Source organism: Silene latifolia, chromosome Y, assembly GCF_048544455.1.
Source record: "Silene latifolia isolate original U9 population chromosome Y, ASM4854445v1, whole genome shotgun sequence".
Classification (NCBI taxonomy): domain Eukaryota; kingdom Viridiplantae; phylum Streptophyta; class Magnoliopsida; order Caryophyllales; family Caryophyllaceae; genus Silene; species Silene latifolia.
The window spans coordinates 94,367,974-94,391,879 of NC_133538.1; the positions used below are offsets into that span (position 1 = coordinate 94,367,974).

Below are 23,906 nucleotides of genomic sequence, written 5' to 3' on the forward strand. Positions count from 1 at the left end.
CCCAGTTGGGAAGGTGAAAGTAGGTTAAGATAAATAAGGTGGAATTATGGGTAAAAGCGGGCCGCGACCTAATTAGTGCGACCTCTACTTGGAGATGGTTTTAAAACAGGGTGATGCTCATTCATGGACATGATTCACTCAATCATGGACATGAATGACCATTATGCCCTTGTCATTTTTAAACCCTAATTTTTCATTTCCATTTTTCCTAATCCAATCCAACTCCGTCAAACCACCAGACTCCCCCACCGGGCCACCGCCGGCTCCCCTCCCTGCACCGACCACCTGCACCGGACCACTCCTCTCACTGGATTAGCCGCACCGGAACCCTAATTAATTGAATACGATGACATCAAAGAGTGGGATAATTTACTGAAAGCCTGACATCAGAATCTTTAGCATTCCACTTTCAATTATCTCATGTTTTTAGTGCGATTGAAATTGTTAAACAAGTATTGACTTCTCTGAACTACATGGTCAAACCAGAGGCCACCCTTTTGCCTACCAGCGCAGTCACAGCCATACGAAACTCGGATCATAAATTTCAATTATTTTTTCAAACCCTAATTTAATCTACTTGTAACATCGTTAATAAAGTAAATATAAATTATTAATTTGTAATACTCCGTATTTATGAGTCTTTGGGTACTCTATCGAGTAGGCCTTACTCTGTCGAGTAAGGGTGAGTTGCGTTTTAAAATAGTTTCTGACCTGTTGGGTACTCGATCGAGTAACTAGGATACTCGATCGAGTAAGGGGGTACTCGATCGAGTACCTTGGGTACTCGATCGAGTAGCCGGTTTACGGGGAGTTTTACTCGGGTTTTGTTAATTATGCGATTAAGATATATAACCTTCTTCGTCATTATACTAAACAATTTTGCAAAACCTAATTTACTGTTAAAGAGAGAAAGCAAGTACGTTCATCATCTTAATCGCATTGTTAGCAAATCCCGGAGTTTGGAAGGTCGGTTTTCATCGTTTGTTATACCGTTGAGATCCTTGCGTCAAGGGTAAGATCTATGTACCCTTTTTGTTGTCTTTCCTTTAAGTTGGTTAAACCCTAATCTAGGGATTTTGGGGTTTTTGAGTAGTTTGTGATTTGGTAGCATTTGTATGTTGTATGATAGGAGGAGGGTTCGTAGAAGAAGCTTTTTGATTCAGCTATAGAGATCGTCTGATAGTTGTGCTTTCCAGGTAGGATTTCCTACTCAGTATTAGTCCCATAATGGGATGATTGTTGATGTGTTGTGGTTGATTGAATAATATAGTAATTGTATTGTGACGGTTGTTGATTGTGATTGTTTGTCTCTAGTTCTCGAGGCGTGTCCTCGGCTGAGTGGGGTCACTTGCGGGAGTGACTTCACGCCTAGTTTCGCCCTTCGTGGAACCCGCCACGGAAGGGGATGTGCACATTAATGGACAGGGTTATCGCTCGTTATGAGGAGCGGGGATTTGGTGGGTACGTGCCGCGTCCCCCATCGGCGGATCGGTCCAAAGGGACGATCGGTGATTGAGATTGTTGGAATTGGTGTGGTTGTGTGTGTGACGGTTAAGTCTCTTTTATCTTATTGATGATATATATTGAGTTGTGTGATTAGTACTCGACCCTGTTGTTGTTTTGTAAACTGCGGTGATCCATTCGGGATGGTGAGCGGGTTTGAGTTGAATCTTGGGATAGGCGGGAGGTGCCACCGTCTGACGATAGAAGTCTTCCGCTTTAGTCTTTTAGTTTTATGACATTTCAGTATTTCAGTAGACAGTTGGTTTTAAGAACTTGTACCCGTATTGTGGGATTTGGTTTCAGTTGTACTTTTCACTAAAAGTTATATCATTTAAGTTGTTGCGTTATTGTCTTATGAATATTATGCCTCGGGTAACCGAGATGGTAATATCTTCATACCTGAGTGGTCCTGGTAAGGCACTTGGAGTATGGGGGTGTTACAAATGGTATCAGAGCGACGATCCTGAAACCTGTAACCAATGAACCTAATGAACATAGGGAGTCAATTAAAATGAACCCGGGGTAAAGGTTGTAGGAGCTAATGCAAAGGCTTGGGAGACGTCCTGAAGTCGCAAACTCGCCCTACAATTTTGAACCGGTCACATGGGGGGTGTATGTCAAGCTCGAATGCGTTGTTTGGTTAGCTGGTGTATGAATGTGATGAAGTGTGTGTAACTGTTGGGTGTTTGCGGTAGAAAGTTAGGAATGTGAAAGAAAGGTTGATGATATATGTAGAATTGTAGTTGGAACGAAAACATGTTGGGTGTTTACAATGTGGCGTTTAATAACATGATATAATGATTTCGTAGATCGTATGAAAAGATGCGTAGCATTATATGCTTAGTTATGATATAATGTTGGTTTTATAAAGTTTTTAGCATGTTAGCATATGATATAGCATGCGGGTAGCGTTTCTGAGTTAGCATGACTCGATCGAGTGGGACTGACTTGATCGGGTGGGTTTTTGACAATTTTGAGTCCAGAATCGTGTTTTTGGGCACTTGATCGAGTACCTCGGGCACTCGATCGAGTAGGGGGTCACTCGATCGAGTAGCCTACTCGGTCGAGTATGTTAGAGATCAGAAGGTCTGTTTGGGGTCTGAGGTTGGGGCACTCGATCGAGTATAGTGGGCACTCGATCGAGTGGCCTATTACTCGATCGAGTATGTTTGGGAACTCGATCGAGTAGGGTCTGGGCAGCTTGTTTTCGTGTTTTGAGGTTTTGGCGCGTATGTTTATATCCACCCCTTTTTCTGTTATAGTTTCAAGATGCCGCCCAAGAAGAATGCGTTGTATGCGAGAGCTGAGCTTATGAACATAGATGACATCGTTAAGATGTTGGAGCATCAGGATGCTCTTACTGAGGCTTTAAAGACTGTGGGGAAAGATAAGGATAAGGAGAAAGAGGTTGATCACTCTAAAATCAGCCTCTATATAGCGAGGTTTAACCCGAAAGAGTACAAGGGAGTTGGGGAGCCGAACCTTCTTGATAGCTGGCTTAGAGAGATGGAGAACATATTAGATTTGGTTCACTGTCCTGATGAGATGAGAGTGGAACATGCTACATTCTATCTGAGGGAGGCAGCTGGTAAGTGGTGGGATACGGTGAAAGTGAGTGCTAAGGAGTTGTATGTGAACCAAGGTTTACCTGCTATACCTTGGGAAGAGTTTCGTAGGGCTATGAGAAAAGAGTTTGTACCGGAGCATGTGAGGAGTAAGTTGAGGGATGAGTTTGACAGTTTTAAGATGACCGCCGAGATGTCTGTGGCCGAGTACTACAGGGCGGTTCAATGACAAGTCTAGGTATGCCGAGGATATGGGTTTGAGTGAGGAGAATCTGGCGCTGAGGTTTGAGAGGGGTTGACCCCTAAGATTATGGATAAGTTACCCGTGGGAGTCCTTACGATGTTAAGGAAGCTTATGAGAGGGCCGGGAGAGCCGAGAGGTTGGTGGAGATGGCTCGGGAGAGGCCGGTGGTAAGAAAAGGAAGTCGAGAGCGAGGGTGGTGGCCAATCTAATCACAAGAAAGGCAACCACAATCGATCTAAAGGGTTTTTTTCTGGTCGGGGTTCGATCTTTGGGGCTTCCTTTGGGCGTGGCCGTGGAAGTGTTAGTGGTAGTTGGGGAGTGACCTGCTATAGTTGTGGTGGTGTAGGACACAAGAGACATGAGTGCACAAGTGCACCGGAACTTTCCGGAGACTGCGCGCAGAGCTATGCGAGCAATAGACCGGGCCGGGTCATGGCCAAACCGGGGAAGTCGAGCTACCAGAGTGAGGCAACCGCAACAATGGTAATTCTTATCAAAAACCACCAACGAACAACAACAACAATCAAGGGTCGGGTGCTAAGCCGACCACATCACCAAGATCTTGTCCAGGGAGGTAGACGAGAAGACCAAAGTGGAAAGTTATTCATGATGGATAAGAAAGCAAACAGGAGGATGCACACGTTATCACCGGTACTTTTCTTGTTAATGGTATTCATACCTTTGTTTTGTTTGATTAGGGGGCTTCTCAGTCGTTTGTATCTTCGAGTCATGTTAAACGGTTGGGTTTGAGGGTATATGAGTCTGTAAGTGAGCAAGTTTTTATACCTTCGGGTGAGTCTGTATCTTGTGGGAGGTTATATAGGGATGTACCTATGATAGTTGGGCAAGTTGATTTCCCTGTAGACTTGCTAGAGTTTCCTTTTGACGGTTTTGAGATGATAGTTGGGATGGATTGGTTGGGAAAGTATAAAGCTAAGATAGACTATCATCAAAAGAAAGTGTCTTTAAGAGGTCCTAAGGGTGTTAGTGTGTCTTATCGTGGGTTTCTAGTCAAACCCAAAGTTAAGTTGATTGCAGCTGTCACTTTGAAGTCTTACCTGAGGAAGGGATGTCCTTTGATCTTGTGCCATGTGAGAGATGACCGGATAACGAGTCCGACAGTTGATCAGATACCGGTGGTGGGAGAGTTTGAGGATGTGTTTCCAGAGGAGATTCCGGGGTTGCCGCCGAGAAGAGAGATAGATTTCACAGTAGAGTTGAAACCAGGGACGGGGCCAATCTCTAAGGCACCGTACCGTATGGGTCCTAAGGAGATGGAGGAGCTTAGGAAACAGTTGGATGATCTGATAGAGAAGGGATACATTAGATCTAGTGTATCGCCGTGGGGAGCACCAATTTTTTTCGTGAAGAAGAAAGATGGGAGTTTGAAGTTGTGCATAGATTACAGGGAGCTGAACCGAGTGACAGTGAAGAACAAGTATCCTTTGCCAAGGATAGATGACCTATTTGATCAGTTGAGTGGTGCATCGGTCTTTTCCAAGATCGATCTGAGGTCGGGGTACCATCAGGTGAAGATTAGAGAGGTGGACATACCAAAGACAGCTTTCACGTCAAGGTATGGCCATTATGAGTATATGGTGATGCCGTTTGGATTGTCTAATGCACCAGCAGTGTTTATGAATTTGACGAATAGGATCTTTAGACAGTTTTTGGACAAGTTTGTAGTGGTGTTTATCGATGACATCTTAGTCTACTCTAACACTAAGGAGGAGCATGAGGAGCATCTGAGGATCATGTTGCAAACTTTGAGGGAGCATGAGCTATATGCTAAGCTATCCAAGTGTGAGTTATGGTTAGAGAAAGTTGCTTTTCTGGGGCATGTGATCTCTAAGGAGGGAGTAGCTGTGGATCCGGAGAAAATTGAGGCAGTGACAAAGTGGGAAGCACCAAAGAATGTTGCTGAGATCAGGAGTTTTCTGGGTTTAGCTGGGTACTACAGACGGTTCGTGAAAGATTTCTCCAAGATATCTAGACCTATGACAGCGTTGATGAGGAAAGAGAACAGGTTTCGTTGGGATGAGAGTTGTGAGACGGCGTTCCAAACGTTAAAGGAGCGTTTGACCACAGCTCCTGTCTTAGCATTGCCTGAAGGGATCGAGAACTTTGAGGTTTATACAGATGCCTCAAAGAACGGGTTGGGATGTGTGTTGATGTAGAACGGTAAAGTGATTGCCTATGCTTCTAGGCAATTGAAGCCTTATGAGGAGAACTACCCTACTCATGATCTGGAGTTGGGTGCAGTGGTGTTTGCTCTCAAGATATGGAGACATTACCTTTATGGAGCAATCTTTAAGGTATTTTCTGATCACAAGAGTCTCAAGTATATTTTCACTCAAAAGGAGTTGAACATGAGACAGAGGAGGTGGATGAAGCTGATTGGCGATTATGACATGGAAATTATCTACCATGAAGGGAAGGCCAATGTAGTTGCTGATGCTTTGAGTAGGAAGAGTGTACATTCTCTGTGTACATCTCTATCTTTGATGAGGTTGAGAGATGAGGTAGCGAGATTTGGGATACATATGATGCAGAAAGGAGATGCCATGGGTGATATGACAAGTGCGGCTTGAGTTTTATGATGACATTCAAGTAAGCGGGCGTTGGATCCTAAGATAGTGGAGTGTAGAGTCGAGTAGAGAAAGGGACAATGTCTCGATTCTCCATTCACACAGATGGTAGTTTGAGGTTTGACGGTAGGTGGTGTGTTCCTAATGATGAGGAGTTGAAAAAGACTATCATGACAGAGGCACATTGCACACCGTATTCAGTACATCCAGGTGGTGACAAGCTATATAAGGATTTGAAGAACACGTTTTGGTGGCCTGGGATGAAGAAAGAGACAGCTGAGTTTGTGGCCCGTTGTTTGACATGCCAGAGAGTTAAGGGGGAACAGCGACGACCACAAGGTAATATTCAGTCTTTAACGGTACCTGAGTGGAGTGGGAATCCATTTCCATGGATTTTATCGTGGGTTTGTCAAAGAGTCAACAAGGTAATAACATGATTTGGGTAATAGTGGATCGACTGACTAAGTCAGCTCACTTTGTTCCAATGAAAGATACATGGACTAAAGCACAATTGGCTATGGCCTATCGAAAGAACGTGCTTAAGTTGCATGGAGTCCCTAAGGACATAGTGTCTGACAGAGATGCGAGATTTATATCAAGGTTTTGGAAAGAGTTGCAGGAATCGTTGGGAACAACTTTGAAGATGAGTACAACATTTCATCCTGCGCGACAGACGGACAGATGAGAGAAACAATCAAGACTCTTGAGGATATGTTGCGAGCTTGTGTGATGGATTTTGGTGGTAGCTGGGAACAGAGGTTGGACTTGATAGAATTCTCTTACAATAACAGCTATCACACTAGTATTGGTATGGCACCGTTTGAGACTTTGTATGGAAGGAGATGTAGGAGTCCGATTTGTTGGGACGATAGTGCTGAGGCAATGGTTTTAGGACCAGAGATGGTGCATGAGATGGTGGAACAGATTAAGATGATCAGGGAACGGATGAGGGCAGCTCAGGATAGGCAAAAGAGTTATGCGATCTACATCTACATCGGGGACATAGAGTTTCAAGGTGGGGACAAGGTTCTTTTGAAAGTGTCTCCTATGCGTGGAGTTATGAGATTTGGGAAGAAAGGCAAGCTAAGTCAGAAGTTTATCGGGCCTTATGAGATCTTAGAGCGAGTTGGGGAAGTTGCATATCGTCTGGCTTTACCAGCTGCGCTAGAGAGAGTGCATAATGTGTTTCATGTATCGCAGCTGCGGAAGTATGTGAGTGACCCGTCACATGTGTTAGAGGCAGAGAACTTAGAGCTAGATGAGTCCTTATCATATTTTGAGGTGCCTAAGCAGATTCTTGATCGAAAGGTTAGGAAGACTAGGAGTGGTGAGACAGTTTTGCTTAAGATCCTTTGGTCTAACCACGAAACTGAGGAAGCTACATGGGAGCCAGAGGAAGCTATGAAAGAGCGTTACCCTTTTCTTTTTGATCAGGTATATATGGTTACGGGGACGTAACCTTGTTTCTTTTAGGGGGGTAGGAGATGATCGCGACGAGTTTTTAAGAGTTTCATACCCTTTTTGTATGTTGTGTCGGTATGTGTGTCGGGATGAGTTGGGTTAGTAACACGTTTTATGTTGAGTTTTGTTTTGGTTGTTGAGTCGGAAGTGTTGAGGGAGTACCTTTGTTTAGTAGTGGTTTGAACTTCGGGGACGAAGTTCTTTTTAAGGAGGGAAGACTGTAATACTCCGTATTTATGAGTCTTTGGGTACTCTATCGAGTAGGCCTTACTCTGTCGAGTAAGGGTGAGTTGCGTTTTAAAATAGTTTCTGACCTGTTGGGTACTCGATCGAGTAACTAGGATACTCGATCGAGTAAGGGGGTACTCGATCGAGTACCTTGGGTACTCGATCGAGTAGCCGGTTTACGGGGAGTTTTTCTCGGGTTTTGTTAATTATGCGATTAAGATATATAACCTTCTTCGTCATTATACTAAACACTTTTGCAAAACCTAATTTACTGTTAAAGAGAGAAAACAAGTACGTTCATCATCTTAATCGCATTGTTAGCAAATCCCAGAGTTTGGAAGGTCGGTTTTCATCGTTTGTTATACCGTTGAGATCTTTGCGTCAAGGGTAAGATCTATGTACCCTTTTTGTTGTCTTTCCTTTAAGTTGGTTAAACCCTAATCTAGGAATTTGGGGGTTTTTGAGTAGTTTGTGATTTGGTAGCATTTGTATGTTGTATGATAGGAGGAGGGTTCGTAGAAGAAGCTTTTTGATTCAAATTTGTAGAGACCGTCGATAGTTGTGCTTTCCGTAGGATTTCTACTCATTATTAGTCCCATAATGGGATGATTGTTGATGTGTTGTGGTTGATTGAATAATATAGTAATTGTATTGTGACGGTTGTTGATTGTGATTGTTTGTCTCTGGTTCTCGAGGCGTGTCCTCCGAGTGAGTGGGGTCACTTGCGGGAGTGACTTCACGCCTAGTTTCGCCCTTCGTGGAACCCGCCACGGAAGGGGATGTGCACATTAATGGACGGGGTTATCGCTCATTATGAGGAGCGGGGATTTGGTGGGTGCACGGCTGCGGTCCCCCATCGGGGATCGTCCAAAGTGGACGATCGGTGATTGAGATTGTTGGAATTGGTGTGGTTGTGTGTGTGACGGTTAAGTTTTGTTTATCTTATTGATGATATATATATTGAGTTGTGTGATTAGTCATCGACCGGTTGTTGTTTTGTAAACTGCGGTGATCCATTCGGGGATGGTGAGCGATAATGAAAGCGAGTTTGAGTTAGTCTTGGGATAGTTTGGGAGGTGCCACCGTCGACGATAAAGTCTTCCGTTTGTAGTCTTTTAGTTTTATGACATTTCATATTTCAAGAGATGATTGGTTTTAAGAACTTGTACCCGTATTGTGGGATTTGGTTTCAGTTGTACTTTTCACTAAAAGTTATATCATTTAAGTTGTTGCGTTATTGTCTTATGAATATCATGCCTCGGGTAACCGAGATGGTAATATCTTCATACCTGAGTGGTCCTGGTAAGACACTTGAAGTATGGGGTGTTACATAATTGATCAAGATGAGAACTAACGTCTATAGTTGATTAATTTGACGGATAAATTGAACAAAAAGTCCATAAATGAGTAAAGTGCATAACTACGTTAAAAAATTCCGGTCCAAAAGAATCGAGCGTAAAGGAGAGGGAGTTGGTGACGAACGAAAATAATAAAGGGTGGTGACAAAGGAGAGAGATTCAGGAGAGCGGCAACAACAACGACATCTATCTCATCACATTTTCAACCATTTTTTTTAAAAATATTATTATGATCTCATTAAACTTGTAAATGAATCAACAAAATTCCATACAAACCCTAGAAAGTTGACTATTAATCAAACAACTTGGAGGTGAAGAAAGTGAACGGTCCGAGGACAACAATGGCGGAAGATGGACAACGACGTCGTTCTGCAATCCAACCTCCCACGAATCCAATGGTGACACCTTTATTGACTGATTTGTATCAGTATACCATGGCCTATGCTTACTGGAAAGCTGGCAAACATACTGAACGCGCTGTGTTAGTTTCTTCTTCTTATTCTTCTTCAATCTTTCTTTCTATCTTAATTATTATGTGATGATTTCAATTGTTTTCGTTTTAGTTATTCCTCATCGTTAGTCATTTTGATTGTGTAATATTTGTATGCGGTTGATGATTGGCGTGATTTGTGAGTCGTTAGTGGTGTAATCAGGATTTGAAGTTCGCAGTCGTAGTGTAGACTGCAAATTTTAGGATGCGAATGAGTAGTGATTGAATGAGTTTGATCAACTTGGATAAAGATACCATAATTTATTATGGTACTTGCTAAATCCCGCCCATCAATTTACTTAATCACGCGCATTATTCTCCTTTATCCCGAGTATACCCCTCTAACTTCTCACCCCACCAAGAGAAACAAGAGTGAGAAACAAAAGAGAATTAAAAACCCAAAAAAAAAAAAAAAAAAAGAGAAAAACCAATTAATTGAATCGTTCCATTTGCATAACCCTCAGAATAATCAAATTTTATGAAACACATATGTTAATTTGAAATTAAAAAATTAATTCAATTCTGTAATTGTAAATTATTAAGTAGATTAATATTTTGTATCATGTTTTTAAAGGTTTTTTTTTTGTTTTGGTTAGGGTTTTGAATTTCTAATGTTAGAAATTGGTTGACTGATTGTTTGGTTGTGGAGGAGTGGCGCAGGCTGCTTGGGTAGAGGACGACAGAGAAAACGGCGTGTGTGGGTGGCCGCTCCTAGTGTTATGGTCTATGGATGGCGGCAAATGTTGGTTTGTGAGGGCTATGTTCGATGTGGGGGAGGGGGAGGGCGAGGAGAACAGGTGGCCGGTCTAGAGAGGGATCGAGACGGCTGAGTCTCCGAGTGGTGGCGCGGCTGGGTGGCTCGTAGTGGAGTGGTGGTGGTTGACGGTGGTGATGGTTGAGAATTAAAGGAGAGAGTTAAAAGATGAAAAGCTAGAGGGAAAGAGATTTTTTAATTCTCTTTTAAGATGAAGGGTACTTTTGGAATAACAGGAGCAAAATGCGCGGGATTGAGTAAATTAGTGTGCGGGATTTAGCAATTACTTGAGTTTTAATTGGTCGCCACTCGCCAGTTGCCACCGGCCCCTCGCTCCGCCACTATGGAGCAAAATTAAAATTAATGTAACGTTTTTGACTGTAATTTCATTGGTGACGTACAAGGCTTCAAACACATTAATTAATAATGCTAAGGATTTTTGGTTAGAACCACACACATAATCATAAAATAGGAATCAGTATAATGAGGACACAATTTACGATGTTTACCAAAAATGGTTACGTCCTCACTATAGTCGCACTAGGAATATAATTGATCACTCATATAAAATATAAATACAACAATGAGTATATGATTACAACAGTGAGGATATGATTGATTATCTTTTAATTACGGAACGTTGCCTTACCTTCTTTTATAGCTAATGACAAGTTATAACTCCAAGACGCTAATAACTACATGAAACATCTCTCATTCATGTTAGTGATCAATGAAACAAGTAATTCATAATGGTGGGAATTAATTCCAACAGTTTATGTATGTATTAAGAGTTTATAGAGATAGTATAATTGATTATCTTTCAATCACGGAAAGTTAGCTTTAGAAGATCTAACTTTGTTCATTTGTGTTGTTGCTGCTTTAGTTTTTGTTCGGGAACACGGTTGTTGCTGGGCTATTTGGTCTTAATGTCTGGTGGATTTATGTATTTGAATGATATTGTTTGTTGCTGGGATTAAGGCTCTGATGTTGTTGTTGTTGTAATGATATTGTTTGTTGCTGGGCTATAAGATGAACTTATATCCCTACCAAAAACTTATGATAGTAAATCAGTAACTAATCTTTTTTTATTAGGGTATTAGTTCCGTTAACATCTGGTTTTACAATATTACTTGAGTAAAATCTCTTGCACGAGTATATGTGGATTGCAAATATGTATATGGCATTGGAAGTAGGTCCGGTCAATGAGGTGGTGCCTTGGTGGCTTGTTGCTTGAAAATGTTTCTCAATAATGGGCCAAGGATGGAGATCAGCACTCGGCCAAATAAGATATTGTGTTCATACAAATTCTCAAGCGAGATTGCTTATAGAACCAGTAGAGTCTTATTCTAAAACCAATTGCCATTAGGTGGTGTTGCTAATTAGGATATGATAAACAATTGCCTATTTTTTATTATTTCGATGACATGTGGTTTGTCGTGTCTTGATATATAATTGTGGTTATTGATTTTTTTTGTTATATTCCTGATTTTTTGTCTTTTAGTTTTGATTTATTTTTTCGAAGGAGCCCCTTTGGTGGCGAGTATACAGTTTTTGCTGGTCTAGAAGAGTGCATAAGATTCATAGCCAACTTCAAGTTTACTGAGGAGGATGTTATTTTTGTTAGAGACGCTATGCCTGGTAAATGTGAGGTAAATACCACTAAATGTTCTATGATATAGTAGATTCTTTTTTTTTTTTTTTTTTTTAATTTATGGTAGTATGAATGCACAACCTCTATTGTATTGCTAACACAAGGGCAAAATTGCGTACACCCGATTCCCTTTACACCGCAATTTGCGGGAGCCCTTGAGGGACTCGGGTAATATTGTTGTTGGTAGTAACAATGCGTTGAGGTGATAATTATGACTCATTTACTTAGTACCCAAGTCATTATGATGCTATTGCATAAGTATCTTTCCTATGTTGGAGGGATTTTGATTTGCCTTGGAGGAGGGAAAATAGATCCCTCCAAATCCTTCCTCCTCCATTTCCCTCTACCCTTATTTGCTATCCAACAACAACAACAACAACAACAACAACATCAGAGCCTTAATCCCAAAATGATTTCTGGCATGAATCATCCTTTAGAACCGTCCATGCGTGAACGCACACCACAAAATGCGAATAGAAAAGGGAAAATGAAAAACAAAAGGGAGAGCGAAAATGTAAAGGAAAGTCAAAGTAAACTTAGAGGTTTTAAAATCGAATTCCGGTTTTTTTTATAAAAACTTTAAATTTAAATCGAGAGAAAAGATTAAAACGATTTTGAAAATCGAAATAGAATTAAGGATCCGGAATGCCTTAAAAGTAAACCAAGTAAAATACATAAGAAAGTGGTTGGTAAAAAAGTGTAATAAAGGAGAGAAGAACAAATAATTTAATTTTATTAAATTAAATAAAAACACTAAATATGTCAAAAAAAACATCAAATACCAAAAATCCACATGTATCATTTCCCTCCATTGTGCCATCTCCGTCACCATACTCTCCTCAAGCCCCAGAAATCTCATATCGTGCTCTATCACTCTCAATCATGTATGTCTCGGTCTTTCTCTACTTCTAGGGACCTTTTCTGTTCTCCAAGTCTCCAGCCTCCTAACTCTCCTAACTGGTGCGTCCATAGGTATCCTTCTCACATGGCCAAACCATCTTAGTCGGTTTTCCATCATCCTGTCCTCTATTGGCGCCACTTTTACCTTTTCCCTAATCACCTCATTCCTTAATCGATCTTTCCTTGTATATCCGCACATCTAGCTTAACATACGCATCTCCGCCACACTCATCTTTTGAATGTGACAATCTTTCACGGCCCAACACTCGGAACCGTAAAGTAAGGCAAGGCAGGCCTAGGCCTAATTGCTGTGCGATAAAATTTTCCCTTTAATCTTTGGGGCATATCTTTATCGCATAAAAACCCTGAAGCACTCTTCCATTTCAACTATCCCGCTTTAATTCTGTGAGCCACATCTCCGTCTAACTCCCCATCTTTTTGAATAATAGATCCTAGATATCTGAAGAAATCTGACCTCTTAACAACATTCCCATCGAAAATAATACTCCCCGCCTCTGTCGATCTCACCCCCATCTCACCCCTAAAGTCTGCCTCCATAATTCCAACTTTCTCTCCATCCCCTCTTTCGTCTCATTAATCAACACACTATCATCAGCAAACATCATACACCAAGGGATGTCGTCCTAAATATCCCTTGTCAACTCATCCATAACTATAGCAAAGAGAAAAGGACTAAGTGCGGAACCTTGATGCACCCCGATGGTAATGGGAAATTCTTCCTTTCTCCCAACATTAGTGCGAACACTTGCACTAGCCCCCTCATACATGTCTTTTATGAGGTCAATATATTTTCGAGACACACCCTTTCTCGCCAAAGCCCACCAAAGTACTTCTCTTGGTACCCTATCATATGCCTTTTCCAAGTCAATAAAAATCATATGCAAGTCCTTCTTCTTGTCCCGATGGTGTTCCATCAACTGTCTCATGATAAAAAACGCATCCATAGTCGATCTCCCGGGCATAAATCCAAATTGGTTATCCGAGATGTCTACACATCTCCTAAGCCTTTGCTCGATTATCCGCTCCCATAACTTCATCGTATGACTCATAAGTTTAATTCCCCGATAATTGGAACACTCTTGAACATCACCTTTGTTCTTGTACAAAGGGACAAGAGTGCTTCTCCTCTAAGCTCATGGCATCTTGTTGCTCCTCCAAATCTTGTTGTAGAGCATGGTTACCCATTCGATCCCTTTCTCCCCGAAGCACCTCCAAACTTCTATGGGTATACCATCCGGTCTTTCTGCTTTCTTTGACCCCATCTTCCTTAACGCCTTTCTAACTTCACTCTTTTGTATTCTATGCACAAATTCCCGATTAACCATGCTTGGTGTTACCTTTACATCTCCAAAACCTTGTTCCTGATGTCCATTAAATAAAGTATTAAAGTAAGAACTCCATCTAGCCTTTATTTCGTTATCCTGAACCAGAACCTTGTCGTCCATATCTTTCACACACCTAACTCTCCCAATATCTCTCGTCTTTCGGTCTCTTATGCGAGCCAGTTTATAGATATCCTTCTCTCCTTCTCTCGTGTCCAACCTGACATACACTTCTTGGTTAACTTTTGCCCTCACATCCCGTACTGCCTTTTTAGCGGCTCGTCTAGCCTCCTAGTACTTTTCAAAGTTCTCATCACTCATGCATTTCGCCAAAACCTTATAGCATTCACGTTTTGTCTTTATCGCTTGTCTCGCCTCATTGTTCCACCAAGATGTGTCCTTACTTGATGGTCTATTCCCATTAGATTCCCCTAATACCTCCCTCGCCAAATCCTTTACAACATGCTCCAATTTATCCCATGTTGCATCAATATCTTTCTCCTTGCAACCCGACCAAATATCGCTACTTCCAACCTTATCCAAAAACGCTTGTTGGTTTTCCCCTTGTAGCTTCCACCACTTGATTCGTGCCTCACCGATTATCTTTCTCTTCCTCAAGTCTCTCTTACCCCGAAAATCAAGCACCACTAGTCTTTGTTGTGTTGCTGCACTTTCCCCGGGTACTCTTTCCTCCACACATTCCTTACCAAAAGGAAGTTAATTTGACTAGCATTTCCTCCACTCCTATAAGTCACCAAATGAGAATGTCTTTTCTCGAACCAAGTGTTCATTACACCCAAGTCATATGCCAAAGCAAAATCTAATATGTCACTTTATGCTTCATTTCTCTCCCTGAAACCAAAACCCCCATGAATGCTCTCGAAGCCAACTTGACTAGTACCCACATGCCCATTGAGGTCACCACCAATGATCAATTTCTCTCCAATACGGACTCGTTCTACAACTTCTTCCAGATCTTCCCAGAAGGCTCGTCTAAAAGAAGCATCCAAACCTACTTGCGTAAGCACTTATAGCAGTCACCACCTCATCCCCGACTACAAGCTTAATGCTCATAATCCTATCACTCTTTCTTGATACTTCTACCACATCATCGATGTAATCTTTATCAATGACAATACCCACTCCATTACGACTTTTGTCTTTACCCGTGTACCAAAGCTTATAACCCCAAGGCCCTATCACCCTTGCTTTATCTCCGACCTACTTTGTCTCTTGTAGACACATTATATGCACTCTCCTCCTTTTCATAAACCCCCCCACCTTCGCTCTAATCTCCCTGTCAAAGAGCCAACATTCCAATTACGAAAACATAACCTACTACCCTTCCTAAAGTCATGTCTTGATTTCTTTACCCGCTCTTGACCATGCTTCCTAGATCCAAACCTATTTGACACCACACCCATACTTCGAGGTGGCGTGCCGCTTTTGGGCGACGACCTAACAACCCTTGCATATTTTTCACTACACCCGGGTCTAGAAGATGTAGCGCACCCTTGCTTATTTGACACCACCCCCAAATGTAAAGATGGCGCGTCGCTTCCGGGCGACGACCTAGCAACCCTCACATACTTTTCACTACACCCGGGTCTAAGAAGTGCAGCGCGTCGCTTCTGAGGAGACGCCCCAACGATGTTCAAATTCCGATTCATGTCCATAAAATGTGACTTAAGTTTTTATGCTGGCTGCCATAGACCTACCGCAACCCTCCTCCTTTATCCAGGCTTGCGACCGACAGTGAATGCCCGAAAACACTCACAGGCGGAGTTTTATTTGCTATCCAAACAAGGAATTTTAAAATCTCCTACTCTCTCTCCCTTTCCCTCTCTCCAAATCTCTCCATCCAAACACACCCTTAGTGTCTATACTTCTGCTTGTTGATCATGTATTATCTTTTAATTAATTTGCTGTCATGCCCTTGAAATATCAGGAGGGTTTTCTGGATTACCTTCGAGAATTAGATTGCTCTGAAGTTGAAGTCTATGCTATTCCAGAAGGATCAGTTGTTTTCCCAAGGGTGCCTCTTATAAGGGTGGCAGGACCTGTTGCTGTGAGTCATGATATATACCACGATATTACACTTAGTCCTCATATTGGGATTCATGGTAATTACTACGTATTAACATAAGCATTGGAGTTTTCTAATTGAGTCTCTTTTATTGAATTCAGGTGGCTCAACTTTTGGAAACCACTCTTGTCAACCTTATCAATTTTGCATCACTGGTGGCAACTAATGCTGCAAGGCATAGAATGGTTGCTGGAAATGACAAAGCACTACTTGAGTTTGGCCTTAGAAGGGCCCAGGTTCGATTTTAAATACCTTGCACTGATTAGTTACAACACTTGACAATTTGTTATCAGTACATAAAGGTTTAATCTTGTAATATAGGGCCCCGATGGAGGAATTAGTGCGTCAAGATACTGCTACATGGGTGGTTTTGATGCAACAAGGTAACTTCTTTTCTGTAAAAAAGTGTTGTTAAGATTCAGTTGCCTTTCGATGCAGTTCATGATGTTGGAGGCAGGGTTGCCGAATATGTAATACGCTCGATACGAATTCGTAATACGAATTTGCTAATACGTATTCGTATTAGCTTAATTTACAAAACAAATAAATAAAAAATAATTTTAGCAAAATACTTAAATTAATGAGAAAAGAAATTACAAAGACTTCATGAGAGAAAATTGATCTAGTAATGATCTTACACGTCCTTGAATATCCAAAGCAAAAGAAAAGCTAATAAACAATAGCAACAAAAGACAATCTGCGACCCGCAACTGATCTGTGCTCGCTTGAATCCGTCAAACATTAATACCGGTGGCCAAACCTTGCCAAGTCATCTCTTGGAGCTTAAGGGATGAATCCTCTAAGCTTGGATCATCGGGCTCAATATCCCATTTCTTGAATTCCCCCGTCACATAGTCAATTGTAAATCTGGATATGAGACGGAGTTTGAATGAATAAATACAAGTTTCTCGGCTCTAATATTATTCAATCGGTTTCTAACAAAACTGTGAATGAACTTGTATGTGCTCCAATTCCTCTCGGCAGAAGAAGAACTGATAGGCTGTGATAAGATCTTAATCACAATCTGAGATAATTCCGGCGCTTCCGAACCATACGAAGACCGCCAAGTGATACCATCCACTATTAAAGCATTTTCTTGGGCCGCCTTCAAACCAAATAATCCCTTCTTCATATGAAATAGGCCAAACTGTTCTCTTAATTTGACTTCTTCAGTTGGATTTGCAGCAAACTTCTCAAACGCCTTCATTACTCCCGTGACAACCTCTTTATCCAAAATTTGGGGCCTTTCTTTTAACACCTCCTGGAGCAGGGGATAGAAGATAATTAGCATCATAGAAACGAGGATTCAAAGCAAATCCTAAACAATGAATGGGAACATTCATCTTCTCCCATCTCTCTGTTATAAGATGCTCCATTGTAGGAAAATCAGCAGAGTGCCTACATGAAAAAAAAAAAAACAATAATTACTCTTACACATGTCATGAAATAATACACTACATTAATAATTTTTAGCAGGAATGTAAAGGCTTGTAATCAATCAATCAATCAATATTTATAACTAAAGGAGGCTTTTTTTTTCTTCTAATTATACTATCAGTATTAGAATTAGGAGATAATTAATTATTTACAAGTTTTCTATTATAATTAGGAATATAATTTTCTATTAGAAATGAGAATTAATTAATTATTTTACAATTTTCCTATTAGAAATAGGAAATAAATTAACAATTTATTAAGGCTTTTTTTTCCTAATTATACTATTAGAATAAGGAGATAATAATTATTTAAAATTTTTGCTATTATAATTAGGAATATGATTTATTAGAAATGAGAATTAATTAATTATTTTACAATTTATAATTAGAAACATGAAATAAATTAATTATCTACAATTTATTAATATTAAAAAATTATTCAGTAGTATTTGGTCACTTTTTTTATTAAATTAGAAGGAAAAAAAACCTTTGATATATTTATAATATCCACTTTTATAATTTCCGATTAAAAAAATGAGGTATTATGAGGCTAAAAGGGCCTAGGCCGAACCGGGTTGTGACAAATGTGCATGCATAATATGTACTACATGGAATTTACTCATGTAAAGAGTAAAATGAGTAAAATGAACGCTAAAATATGCCTCTACGTCTTCTGTTATTGCTAATGTCATATTTAATTATACATAATACAAAGTTTATTTTTCAAATGTCATATGTATTTCTCCTACTAATTTTAAAGTTATTTCCCTCACAATACACTTCAACTTCTATTGATAATTTATTATTATATTATTTACATTCATTTGTCATTATATAAAAGTATATTAATCAAAATTTAAATAAGATATTCACAAATTATTGATAAGTACAAAGTTTGATGTCTATTTTTCAAGGAGTATTAAAAGATAAAGAAAGTTCCTGCTAATTTGCGAATCGAAATATCATATTATAACAAATGAGTAAATGTTTTGAAAAACTTTATTGTGCGATTGTTTTACAATTTAAAGTAAAAATGGTACCGCGAGTAATAAAATAGATTTGAATAAGGCTTGAAGGTAAATTAGATACACTTATTATAGAAATATGTATAAGGTTAAGATTCAATTCAAGCAACGTTCAACATTAAAAAAAAGTCATGAAAAACACATAAAAGGGTAAGAGTAGTCTTTCCCTAACATAGTGAAGACCGTTTCTCTCAAGCTTTTCTTCTGACAAATTTACATGCATAAAAAACGGTACTATTCAATTATATGGAGCAAACTAATTATTGTTGATGCTATAACTTTTTTTTTTTTTGTAAATTGAGCGCATCATTACTATAATTTAGAGAGAGATACGAATTGGGGAAGGGTGAGACATATTCGTCATGCATAATACGATGCTTTAACCACCTTTAGCAAAAATATAAAAATAAATGAAAAAATTTCAACCTAAAAGGAGGTCACGTACTTGCCAACTCTTCTATAGTTCTCTATCGCATTAATATTATCGTGAAGTTTATGACATTTATTTCATATTAATAAAAAAAATGATTATACTGCTTTGTACAATTTGTGATTTATAACTTTTAGCTAACTTATTTGAACTTGCTTAAATTTATATATTTTATTTGAAGAATATTAATTATAAATATGATAAAGATAAAGTTTGATCTTTAATTTCATCAGAGATAAAAAAACTCAATTTTTATTTTCTTATAATATACTAATTAAAGGTCATAATGTAAAACATGAAATTACACCACAATCTACTATTTCAATATGTCGATGATCAACACTCAAAATAACACATTTGTTATTTAAATAGTGTAAAAACTCTCAAAATGCTAAAAAAAATGTTCAATTTGTCGTTATCAAACAAAACCTAAGTATCTGCATTTTTTTTGTCATATTCAACTTAATCTTTACGGGATGTAAAAATGATGAAATTCAGATAGTAGCGGTTAGTTAGATGGACTTTTCAAGAGAGAGATGAAAGCTTTGCATTTTAGACCGTTTTATGCGTGAAGCGAAGGGATTAAGTAGTGGGCTAAAGGTTGTTTTGAGTGGGAATGAGGTTGATTGCGACGAGTTGGTTGACTAAAGTTTTTCCTTACTAGATCTAGAAAGGGGATAATAAATATGAGATGATAAAATTTGAAGAAAAAAGGACAATAAAAATGAGATGGAGGTAGTAAGATTTATTTATGCAAAATGAAATAAATAGCAAAGTTCGTGTATATATATAATATTCAAACTTATTCAGTTTACAAACATAGTACCCAAACACTTTGTTTGAGTATCTGGAATGGAGGTAGGAGAGGGGACGAGAAAAAGACTAGGAAGGGAAAGAGAGAGAGAGAGAGAGATAAGAGGGAAGAAGGAGAAATAAATTGTCTTCGATAAGTGGAGACGGGGATCCATATCATCTAGAGTAAAGATTGGTGTTTCATGGAGGTGAATGTGATTTATGACTTCTTAGATATAAAACGTGGCAGAAAGGTAGTGATAGTGGTAATGGATTGGAGGTTGTTTCAAGTAGTAAGAACTAATCACAGTGGCTGATTTATTTTGCGGGTAAATTAGTGGGGTGGAGGAGGGTGCATTTGTGCAGGGTGATGAGTTTAACGAGGATAGTGATAATAAATAAGGTTATTTATCAGCAAAATATCGCTTGCATTAAAACATATAGGTAACATGAATAATAACAAGAAACCTCAAAACATCATACTGATAAACTTAATCTTGACCCCATCAATCCAAATTAAAGTAAAATCTTAATTCTAACAACATTGTCGAGAGAAGGGTTAGTTTCCATTGGATTGTGGATTTTTCTAGAAGTAGGGGTTTAGTTTTTCATTTGGTTGGATAAATTTGAGAGAAGTTTCGAAGACAAGATCGATCTTTCAAGGGATGAGATTATTTTAGATCATGTGTGAATAGGGAAGAAAAATAAGGGTCTGCGTAAAGGATTTTGTTTCAAATGAGAAGATGGGGGGTAAGACTATTGTTATAGGGGGGGGGGGGGTGTCATAAGCAGCCCCAACCATGTAGTATTGCGTTGGAATTTGGTTCACATTTAAAGGTACGTCTATAGTTTGACCGGGAGATATAACACTTAACTACCTGTAAATATTTTACGTAACTACCATTTGACCCAATAATGATTAAATTATGATTGTTTTTCTAAAGAAGGAGATTTGTTGCATCATTGAGTTGATTATGCAAAGTAAATATTATTGTTTTGCTTGACCAATTGAAAAACAAACAGGTATTAATGAACAAAATCTAAAAACTTCGAGTCCTAAATATCATATATATAAATTTCATATTGGTTTTATTTTCCTAAAAAAACAACATTGTCGAGAGCAAGGGTTAGTTTCCATTGGATGGTGGATTTTTCTAAAAGTAGGGTTTAGTTTTTCACTTGGTTGGATAAATTTGAGATAAGTTTCGGAGACAAGGATCGATCTTTCAAGGGATGAGATTGTTTTAGATCATGTGTGTGAATAGGGAAGAAAAATAGGGGTCTGCGCTGCGTGAAAGATTTTGTTTCAAATGAGAAGATAGGTGCCAAGACTATTGCTATAGACAGGGGGGTGGGGGAGGGTTCATAAGCAGCTCTAGCCATGTAGTATTTTATCAGAATTTGGTTCACATTCAAACGTACTTCTATAGTTTGACCGGGAGATATAACATTCTAATTACCTCTAAATGTTTTTACATAATTACAATTTGATCCAACAATGATTAAATTATGGTTGTTATTCGAAAGAAGGAGATTTGTTTCATCATTGAGTTGATTATGCACAGTAGATATTATTATTTTCCTTGACCAATTGAAAAACAAACAGGTATTAATGAACAAATTCTAAAAACTATCAGTCCAAGTATCATATATATAAACTTCATATTGGTGTTATTTCCTTAAAAAAAACACTCTTTTATTCTTAAATCAATATTATGTTAACGGGAATAATTTGTTGGTCATGCGGCATATATAAAGTCTTAGACATGAACGATGTACTATATGTCTATATTCCATTTTATTGTGAAATTTATATTTATATTCACACATTATTTTAATATCCGTGCAACGCAGGGGCAAGAAAATTAGTTGTACCTATTTGTAGCCATAACATCCTTCACCTCTCCTAACATATTGTCCATTTTCTCATATATTTCTCCCATGAGAGGACCTTCACCATCAGCAAACTTCAAGACATGATAAAGAGGTTCCAAAATTCTGATAACATTTTTTTTCTCAAAAAAAAAAAAAAAAAATTCTGATAACATTTTCAACCTCTTCCCAAAAGCGATCATCTTTTTACATATTCAACAACATCAGTAGTAGTTTTATGGGAGTTTTCATCTCCTTTTTTCACCCATTATTTCCATTTCTTTTGGCATACCAAAGTCACTAAAGCTTCTCTACAATCCAATATCCTCTGAAGCAAAGTATAATGACTAGCAAACCTTGTTTCAGCAACTTTAAGTAGCTCTAAATGCGAGTAGTTTTTGAACATTGCTAAAGCGTTTTGATGATTTGTGACATATTTCACAATAACTTTTCCCTTCTTATACGTATCACTCAATCAAGGGAATGTCTTCCCAAAATCTTTAAATAACAGATTGACCGTATGTACCACACATGGGGACCAAAAAATATGTTTATGAACCCTCTCAATTTCTTTATACAGTTGGCTGGCTGCATTATCTGTTACAACTTGAACAACATTGGAAGGACCTACCTCATCAATAGCTTTTAACAAATAATCTGAAATAACAGAACCTATTTTCACCACACCTGAGAAATCCGAAGCATTCATGAACATAGAACCCCTGCTATTCTCAGCAATGGCATTAATAAGTGGCTCATTTTTTACATTAAACCAGCCATCAGAGATAATGGGCACTCTTCTTTGTGTCCCCCATGTATCTTTAATCGGAGCAAGTTCTTTCTCAACGTTGCTTTTGCATACGTCTAGTAGTGTTGTCTTTGCCCTGTCATAAGACGGGGGTTTGTATCCTCTGGAGCACGACGTATGGCATTAACCATATCAGCGAAGTATGGACTACGCATAGCATTGAATGCAATGCCATTTGCACAGAAGAAACGCATCATTGCTTGATCAACAACATCCCATTCTAACAAACCAAATGCTGCTTCAAGTGGGTTGGATGCATCTCTCGTGTGCTTTTTGATAATGACCGAACTTTTTAGTGTTGATGACACCCCTTTCTGCCTTTTCAACAGCTTTCTTAACCTTGCTGAACTCTGCTAGATTACTTTTCATCACTGAACAACGCTTAACATCACTTTTTTTGCCAGCTGCTGAACCAAAGAAATGGCAATGAATACGAGTATATGAACTCTTACATCCCTTATGACAAAACTTACAAACCCATCTTCGGTTTGAATTTGATCTAACTGTATCTTCACCTTCCTTATTAACATACTCGATGAAGGCTAAAAGTGGCTTCCCCTCCTGATCTGAGTTTTTCCTCTTTGGCTTACATGTTTTGCTTAAGACGGGTTGGGTTTGTTGGATAGTGTCATTGTTATCAGATGATATCAGATTCATCTGATAAATCAGAGATGATTTCTTCGATGGGCTCTTTGTTTTTTGAATTTCTTTTGTTAACCATGGTATTTGTGTGTATTTGATATTTTGATTAAAGGAAGAATAGATGAATTGGATATGTTTTGCATGGTAGTGCACATATATAGTGCTCAAGGAAGATGACGGGTCAGTTTATGGGTTTATTCAACTTGACAGCGGTAGTTATAGAAGACTAGGATTCTAGGGAGATGTTTCAATTTCTTTCCAAGTTTCAATAAATTCATACGGCTAAATAATTATAATTATAATAACTTATTATAAGTTGAAGTCATTATTAATTCGAGTATATGTGTTAATTATTCAATATTTTTTTATAACGATATTTAGTCGAGTCAATTTAGATGCAATTAGTCGGAAAATTGAAGAATAATTATTTCCGTTAATATATGAGTACTAGTTATCGTATAGGTGTATATAATTAATCGTTACGAATAGTTATCATATATGTACCATCGACATAACTCGAAACGAGTAGTTACTATAAAAGTATCATATACTTACAATTGACATAACGCGAAACGAGTAATTATTATATATGTATCATATATACTATTACTCGTTATCATATACATGCCATTGACATAACTCGAAACGAGTAGTTACTGGCTAGGTATCATATATATGATTACTCGTTATCATATACTTACAATTGACATAACTCGAAACGAGTAGTTGC

At 38.7% G+C, this 23,906-nt stretch overlaps 1 protein-coding gene across 2 annotated transcripts in view; it reads left to right on the forward strand.

Moving 5' to 3' along the window:
- The first annotated feature begins 9,037 nt into the window (after positions 1 to 9,037).
- Positions 9,038 to 23,906, forward strand: part of LOC141633774 (nicotinate phosphoribosyltransferase 2-like) — a 30,202-nt gene continuing 15,333 nt past the window's right edge. Inside the window, exons 1-5 of one of the 2 annotated variants that reach the window (XM_074446183.1) lie at positions 9,038 to 9,428; positions 11,693 to 11,840; positions 16,034 to 16,153; positions 16,273 to 16,407; positions 16,493 to 16,554. In XM_074446183.1, the coding sequence (XP_074302284.1) occupies positions 9,289 to 9,428; positions 11,693 to 11,840; positions 16,034 to 16,153; positions 16,273 to 16,407; positions 16,493 to 16,554 (605 nt within the window). In that variant the 5' untranslated portion in view covers positions 9,038 to 9,288. The remainder of the gene's footprint in view (positions 9,429 to 11,692; positions 11,841 to 16,033; positions 16,154 to 16,272; positions 16,408 to 16,492; positions 16,555 to 23,906) is intronic. The other variant, XM_074446184.1, reaches the window with a different exon arrangement.